At 37.0% G+C, this 8,395-nt stretch overlaps 2 protein-coding genes across 2 annotated transcripts in view; both read left to right on the top strand.

The window, feature by feature from the left end:
* The window catches only part of LOC107653165 (WAP four-disulfide core domain protein 3-like), a gene marked incomplete at its 5' end in the record, with an annotated part of 14,603 nt that extends 11,203 nt beyond the window's left edge, over positions 1–3,400 (top strand). The window contains 5 exons of the mRNA XM_016439810.1: positions 1,264–1,268; positions 2,123–2,274; positions 2,369–2,506; positions 2,853–2,990; positions 3,249–3,400. Of these exons, the coding sequence (XP_016295296.1) occupies positions 1,264–1,268; positions 2,123–2,274; positions 2,369–2,506; positions 2,853–2,990; positions 3,249–3,283 (468 nt within the window). The remainder of the gene's footprint in view (positions 1–1,263; positions 1,269–2,122; positions 2,275–2,368; positions 2,507–2,852; positions 2,991–3,248) is intronic.
* A 3,071-nt stretch (positions 3,401–6,471) lies between these two features.
* The window catches only part of LOC107653164 (voltage-dependent calcium channel subunit alpha-2/delta-2-like), a 32,506-nt gene continuing 30,582 nt past the window's right edge, over positions 6,472–8,395 (top strand). The window contains exon 1 of the mRNA XM_016439809.1: positions 6,472–6,807. Within this exon, the coding sequence (XP_016295295.1) occupies positions 6,710–6,807 (98 nt within the window). The 5' untranslated portion in view covers positions 6,472–6,709. The remainder of the gene's footprint in view (positions 6,808–8,395) is intronic.

Here is an 8,395-nt window from a genome sequence, read left to right as displayed (position 1 = left end):
CCTTTCAGCAGGAACGGAATAGAGATTGTATAGTCAAAAATAAAGTATTAGGCTGAAGAGGTCATTTTTCCACATTTTTTTTCAATCCCCATCCCACCGCCCCGGGAATTGCACCACTGGAGCTAATTGTATCTATGTGAATACTTGGCAAGCATGAATTTTGACGGGGTTTTTTTCCTGTATTTGTCTGTTCTAGCACAAAAAGAAATGAAGTTATTTTATTATAAAAATACCGTATGCTTAGAAACAGGGCTGGAGTGGGGCCTATTTTCAGTCCATGATTTTAATGCCCAAGACCAGCCTCCATTTTAACAGGATTATATACAGATAAATAACAAATAACATACTGAACTTTTTTAGAAAACATTCTACAGTCAAACTTTTTAATAGGCACAGTGAAAAAAAACTGCATATAGCCTACAAATTAAAAAGTCAAATAAATAAAAATGAATATCAGATATGGATTATGTGTGCTCATCTATAAAGTGATGAGCAGTGGTTCTTCGGCTCGTAATCATAGGAGGACCTCTTTTGGTATTATATGGCACCTATACCTAATTATTTGACTACATAACAGCAGTTAATACATGAACACAGGGCCTCATTCATGAAACACAAGCAGAACGTTTTTTTGTGTGTGTGTTTGTGTGTAAATAGTTCGTAAAGCCGTTCTGACATAAAATTTTGCATTCATGGAAATGCTCCTATTTTCAAAATGTTAGTTTGTATGAAAGATACCTGCTCCCTACCACGTGTAAACGATGCCTAAACGTTCTGTATTGTTTTTGGCAAACTGATGACACTGCATTTTGATGCACTACCATAATATTTCACAAGTTCCTTTTATTTATTTATTTATTTTGGTAGCTGACAGTTGAAAACTTTTTAACTGTAAAACCCAGCGCTCGTCTTTGTCACTTTTTACCCAGCCATCCAATCAGTGGAGGAGGGGCGGGACAAAAACTATACCGACCAACCATCCTACTTGTACAATGACTGAACCACATTTTTCAAAATGAGATACTAGTATCATAGCAACCAACGCGTCTCAACTGGAACAACGCTGTGCCACAAAATGCTGTTTAGGAGGCATTTTCGGGAATGTCTGTTTAACGGTCAAATTACTCCTAATTTACTCCTATTTCTGCAAGTTTCATGAATGAGGCCCATAGTCTTTTTATTGACGTGTGTGACAATTTAGTTATGACTGACTTCACAAACACCTCCTACTGTCGAGCCTCTTATCAGTTTACATATTAATTCAAAGACTACAGCCAATCATGTCTTGGCTTTCTCTTATTCTCCAATCCCAGACAGCACACGTACGTCTGCAAGATGTCTGTTAAAGATCGCTTCATCTGGAAAACATCTGATAGATGTCTTTAAGATGTCAGTTTTACATACATTCTAAATCATAAACATCTTAAAGACATCTTCTAAACGTCTATTTGACACCTGATAGGAAACATCCTATAGCAAACACTTAAAAAAAAATACGTCTTCCAGATGTAAATGCAGACGTCAAATAGACGTCTCTGTGATGTACGTGTGCTATCAGGGATTGTATTTCTTCCGCATAATTTAAACACATTTTAATGTCTTTTTTTTTAACCCTTTCTAACTAAACTAAGAGAGAGTTTGAGAACCTTTCAAGAACTATACAGGGGCTTAATGGGGTGGTTAAGGTACTATATAGCACCACTGCCACACTGAAGAACCATACTGGGTTTAACAGGTTCTTTATACTGTAGCTGTACTATATAGCACCACAACCACCCCAAAGAACCACTAAAGAACCTTTGTGTATTATAATTATTTATTAACATGTATTAAAATTTTAACCAATGTCCATGTTTTATATTAGCATTACTATGCGTTAGTACACCACACCAGTAGTGGGGTAGGTTCTACATTGTAATGGCAGTTTAGGGGTAATTGGTAAATTTCTAAACTATTTTGATTTGATGCAGAGTAATTTGTGGCTCTGTTGTGTGAGTTTTCACTCAATTGCTGTTAACTTTCACAAATAATTGCGAAGAAACCACAAGCAACACATTGAATTAAACTTGAAAGGAGATGGACTGAATTTTGTTATTGAGTGAATTTCTGTTATGTTTTGTACATCAGCAAAGCCAGGAGTGTGTCCTATAAACAATCTTGAAGTAGCAGTGTTAAGAGTGTGTGTCCAGTCGTGCTCCCATGACAGTGACTGTCCAAACGATGAGAAATGCTGCAGCAATGGATGTGGACATCAGTGTATGCCTCCATATGCAGGTATTTATATAGTTAAATAAGTGTGAATTTTTACCATTTTCGAATGCAGTGAGGCATTAAGTGATTTGGTTTCTATCATGTGTTTTTATAACAGAAAAGCCAGGAGTGTGTCCAAGCGAAAACCTTGGAGAAGGCCTCTGTGTTGAGATGTGTTCCCATGACAGTAACTGTCCGAATGATCAGAAATGCTGCAGCAATGGATGTGGACATCAGTGTATGCCTCCATATAGAGGTATTTATATGATATTAATGTGTGGGGCAATATTTTTATTTATTTATTTTTCAAATGCAGTGAGGCATTTAGTGATAAGGTTTCGGTCACGTGTTTGTATAACAGAAAAGCCAGGAATGTGTCCAAGCGAAAACCTTGGAGTAGGAGTGCGTGCCGAGTCGTGTTCCCTTGACCGTGAGTGTCCAAACGATGAGAAGTGCTGCAGCAATGGATGTGGACAGCGGTGTATGGCTCTATATAAAGGTATGTTAAACTAATGCTTTGGTCAGCATTTTTCCCCATTACAGTGATTTGAGTCATTCAGTATTCAGTGATCTGGTTTCCTTGTCGTGTGTTTGTATAACAGAAAAGCCAGGAGTGTGTCCAAGGAGAGTCCTTGGAGTAGGATTGTGTGCCGAGTTGTGTGCCCATGACATTGACTGTCCGAAAGATGAGAAATGCTGCAGCACTATATGTGGACGTGAATGTACACCTCCATATAAAGGTATTTGTTATATTGTTGCTTGGGTCCCCAACACACACACAGTTTTTGAGTATTATCATTTTCAATGGCAAAATACCTGAATTTGGCCCATAGCACCATTTCAAGCACATGGCTTTTCAAAATAAAGATCAATAATACTTGGAATACAACTCACTCTAAAAGTGAAACTTGTTGTTCATGCTTTGAGTGTTTTGTGCTGTGTTGAGTTTGAATGCTGCTAAATGAACAGACTAAATCTGACTATCTGTATCCATGCAGTGAGGCCTGGTCTATGTCTCAGACCGATGTGCTGATAACTCTTCCCATGATGATCAATGTCCTGCCAGACAGAAGTGTTGCCCAACCACCTGTGGCCATGCATGCAGCTAACCATGCCAATTTAACCATCAGGAAAAAGTCCTCGATTTGCTGGTTGTGTTTTCTTTTTTCTTTTTAACCATGCTATACTTGAGGTCTTTTACATTCATAAAAAAATCTCAGTTTAGTGAAACTTCTATGTGTATGTTGTTGAGGTGTGAGGAAAGTTTCCTTACTTTAGCAAAGGAAAACCAGTCTCCTCTTGGCTTATATCGAAATCCTCCGACGTTTTTCTTTACAAATTCTCATTTTGTGCTTCTAATTCGTGAATGGTGTTTTGTTTTGTTTTGTCTCCGCGTTCGTCACTTATCACGCAACGCCGACGTCTTACGTCATCCGCCGGAACGGCTTCCGCATATGACAGTCAGTGGAAGTGAGAAAAAAAGTGTTTATTACGTTTGAAATATGGATATTTATCTTACAAAACTGCATGGATTCGCTACAGGAGGCCTTTATTCACCCCCCGGATGCCGTGTGAGGGACGGTTTATTATGGATGCACGCACTTTATTTTTAACGTCTTCTGAACTGTTGACAACCAACACCCGCTTACCCCCATTGAAAGGCTTGGAGGAGCCAGGATAATTTTTAATATAACTCCGATTGGATTCGTCTGAAGGAAGAAAGTCACATACACCTAGGATGCTTTGAGGGTGAGCAAAACACAGGCTAATTTTCATTTTTGGGTGAACTAACCCTTTAATAGTGGTTGCAGTACAAGACTGGATGTAGTGGATGATTTTAACTGCTGTATTTTTCCTGTTTGCTTGGTTTTTATTTTGTGTTTATGTAACTCTTGTATTATTGCAACTCCGTTTTTGCCATGAAGATTAGTTGCTGACAATAAAAATAAATAACTACTACTACTGGATGTAATGGCCAGAAAACATCTGTTTTTGTTCAAAAGAGGTTAATCTCACTGTATTTCTAGATATACATGTAGATATATATATATGTATATATATATATATATATATATATATATGATTTCATGTTTACTCTCATTGTATAATTATTAAACTGCATGCTATTTTCAGGTATTGAAGTAAATAAGCAAATGCTTAAACTTTGATGAAGCTTGAACAGAATATTGTTAGTGTTCATCAGGCCTCACTCTTTAGAATTTAAAGTGTTATTTATTGCTGAAAACTGAAACAGAAATAACACCGTAACCAAAAAAATACGCCACAAAATAATAATAAACAAAAGACAAACAAAAGTCCATCTCTCCCTTTGGAATTAAAAAAGGTGACCTCTGCTCTGTAAACATCCATATCCGCACAAAATTATTTAGTGTTTTCAGTTTTTTTCATTCTTTCTACATTTCTTTTGGAGCTGAGGTGGAGAACTTGAAAACATGGTGAAAAAAAAATATCTGATACTATAATAATACTATAACAGGGATAATAAATCACAATGTTAATCAAGTAATATTATCACTAATATTAACTTTATTTATCCCCCGGGGATAAGGTGAGCCACACACAATTATCTCAATGATGACAAATAGGATTAAAATAACTAAACTACAAGGTAATATTAACACACAAACAAGGCATATAACAGAGGAAAGTAAAGCAAACTATTTATTTTTATGAATAATAAACGTCTTCAAAACTTCACCGCAAGGTCCATTTACAGCATGCATCCGAAAATTAAACGAAACATCCACAGAAAAAAGTTTTATAGGCTACTATAAAGTATGACAACAAATTCAAGCGTCAATATAAGATAATAAAGCCAAGCACACATTAAGTACTTAGTAGATAAATGTTTAACGTAATATATACGATAATTATTAAACATATGATAGCAAAAACATTACAGACTACTCACCGTGCTCTCTCGTTGTCAATAACTCCTCGATTCCGTTTTGAAGTACACCCTTGTGTTTTTTGTTTAGAAGAGCCTGAAACCATTGAACATTTATTTTGTTCTTGTCCAGTCACATTGAAGTTCTGGCAGGATCTTTACAGCTGGCTACATTTTTGATATCAACACTGATATTCCATCACTAAATTTGTTTCAGGTTTTGGTTTTTGGTTGTGCAGATGGTCTTTCGAAAAACATGTCATTGATGTTAAACATTATTATTACAATGGGTAAATATCATATACACAAAAGTAAGTGGAATAACAGTAAACCCTCTTTAAATTGCTTTAAAAATGAATGTAAAAAATACTTAGAATCTTTCAAACACTTATCCAAAGATAATCAATCCCTTGGGGAATTGTGTATAACCATGTATGAGTCTCTTTCCTTTTAAGACTGGTAAGATTTTGTACCTTATTTTTATTTTATTTTTTTCCCCCTCCTTGCAACCCCCTAAAATGTTTAAAGAATGTTTGTTTTGTTTGGTGTTATTGTATGTAGAGATATATATATATATATACACACATAGACATTTATGTATGATGGAGATGTGATTGGTAAAGTGTATATTTTGTCATATGCATTTTATTGTTCACCTTTTGAGTGTGTAAATTGATCACTTCCGGTTCTGTGGCTGCGGTGCTGCAGCAGGATACTATTAGTATAATTGGAGATACAACAGCAGATGCCAATATTCTCCTGTGTAGAGATGTGGATTTGAAACCACTCACCACTAGAGGTCAACACACCATCACATAATGTGAAGTACAGGCAACAATTTCAGCATGCCACTAGTGTCCAAATCTTCAGCACAACTAGTATTTTACAGCTCTGTGTGTGATTGCTTTTCCTGCTGTGCTCCACCATATTCCCTGATCGTCACCACTGCTGAGACTTTCCCTGCTAGTGTACAGATTATGTAATGCATTTGAATGAATTATCATTATTAGACAGAATGCTTTTGCATTACATGAATTAGATACAAACATTTAATCTACTAATTAACTTATCTGATTCATTCGTAAGTTTGTAATATAATTGAATTAAATAATCAAATTATGCATACATCCAACGACTATATGTGCAATATTTCCAAATGGTTAAAAATTGCTCACAAAATATAATATAGTTTTGTTCATTCCCACTCTTCCATTCATTTTATTTTGAAACACGTGAGGTTTGTTTTATATATTAAATATGAATAACAATGTATTCTCTTTTTTGCTGCAATGTGTTACAGTGTTTGTATGAATTAATGGATATTAAGTGGATGTCTTTTGGGGAAATGAATGGGGTCGCGCGCAGATCTGTGGGGTGTCGCAAGCGCTCGTGCACGGCAGCATCATCACGCGCAGCATCTTTCGCCCACCGATATCATTGTTTCTTCTCAGACAACAAGAGCGTTTACTACCGCGTTGCATCTGGATATTCTGCTCTCCTGGATAACCGTGAGGGTATTTGTGCGGCTGGATTGGAGTGTTTTCATGGAAAATGGCGAGATGGGCTCACGCATGTCTGCTGCTGATGATGGGGATTTTCAGCGGATCGTGGACCGCAGTGGACGCACTCACATTTCCACAGCATTACACGTAAGAAACGCTCACATTTGCACAGGATCATATGAAGGAATCGATCCTTTCCACAGCATTACACGTAAGACACGCTCTGTCAGATGTCCATTTCCACAACGTTACACGTCAGAAATGATACACCTATGAGAAATTTCCGCAACGTTACGTTTAAGAAATGTAAATTTACACGGGAATACACACAAGAAAAAGCCCGTTTTCAAAAGATACGATCATTTCCACAACATGTATCAAACGCTCATTTCCACAGCAATGCACGGACAAGAAATGTCAGTTTCCACAACGTTACAGTATAACAGATTCTGGGAAAGAAAAGCTCATTTCCACAACATTACACGTAAGAAAGTAATTTACACAGCATTACACATAAGAAAAACTTATTTCTGTCAGGACCACTATCGTCAAAGATGATTGACAATTAGCATACAGTTTGGATTGGCGGTATGGTTCTGTTCTGGGCAAGAACTCCCTGCGCATCCGTGCAGCCTAGCATGGATGAGAGCAGGGAGAGCAGCGATAACCCCCCCAGGGTAAACAGAACAGAACCAACATAAATGCATTGCAGATATCGTTAAAGTTCAATAATGTTATGTACACATTTTAGAATTAGTCTGATTCAAAGGAGAATCAGAAGGCTGAATCCTGACTGACAGAGGAGGAGCTGGGGATGGAGGAGGGTAATTAGCTATTGAGCAATGCGAAAACTGCTGATAATACTGAGGGACCTTATATATGAATGCTTAGATAGGTGTCATATTCCCATAGGTTGATGGGGATCAGCTGAGAGTCAGCTGATGCGAGCTTGACTAACGTGACCTGCCAGAACTAACGCTACGCTTGATTTCCACACCGTTACACTTAAGAAATACAAATTTCCACAAAATTACGCATACGATATAATCATTTCCACAGCATTACATGCAAGAAACGCTCATTTTCTCAACGTTACATGTCAGAAAAATTAATTTCACATGCGATAAACTCACATTACCACACATTTAAATGTTTGTTGAAATTAACATGTTGTTCATACGTGTTTTGGGAAAATGTGAATTTACTAAGTTATACTTTGGGAACAAATTTGACCCCCAAAAGTTATGTAAATATGGCTGAACCTTCAATAGTCTTCAACAGAAAAAAACAAATGTAATTTTTTTTTTTTGTAAGGTTCATGTTAAATTGTAGTCATTATAGTTAGCTTTATATATAACAATCTATATTAACTCATTGCGAATGTGTGTCTTCTAGCAGACAGTCAGCAGTGACATCTATCTATTTATCTATCTATCTATCTATCTATCTATCTGTCTGTCTTCTGTGGCTTAACGTTGATCTTTCTCTGTAAAGTGAATATGGGTCACAGCAGCCCCTCATTTCCCTGTATCTCTGTCTGTGTCTCTAGGGAATGTGTGTCAGATAGGCAGCAGAGAAGATCTCAGCTCTGTGTGTGTGTGTGTGTGTGTGTGTGTGTGTGTGTGTGTGTGTGTGTGTTTCTGGGCACGTTTGGCCCTGTGCACTTTTAGGACTAGTTTATTGAATTTGTCTACTAACCATGTCCAGCAGTGTCTATATGTGCGTCCCAGGAGAA

The sequence above is a fragment of the Sinocyclocheilus anshuiensis genome, unplaced genomic scaffold, assembly GCF_001515605.1.
Source record: "Sinocyclocheilus anshuiensis isolate Anshui unplaced genomic scaffold, SAMN03320099.WGS_v1.1 scaffold211, whole genome shotgun sequence".
NCBI classification, from domain to species: domain Eukaryota; kingdom Metazoa; phylum Chordata; class Actinopteri; order Cypriniformes; family Cyprinidae; genus Sinocyclocheilus; species Sinocyclocheilus anshuiensis.
The sequence above is the reverse complement of the archived record's forward strand: the minus strand, read 5'-3'. Positions and strand labels throughout refer to the sequence as shown.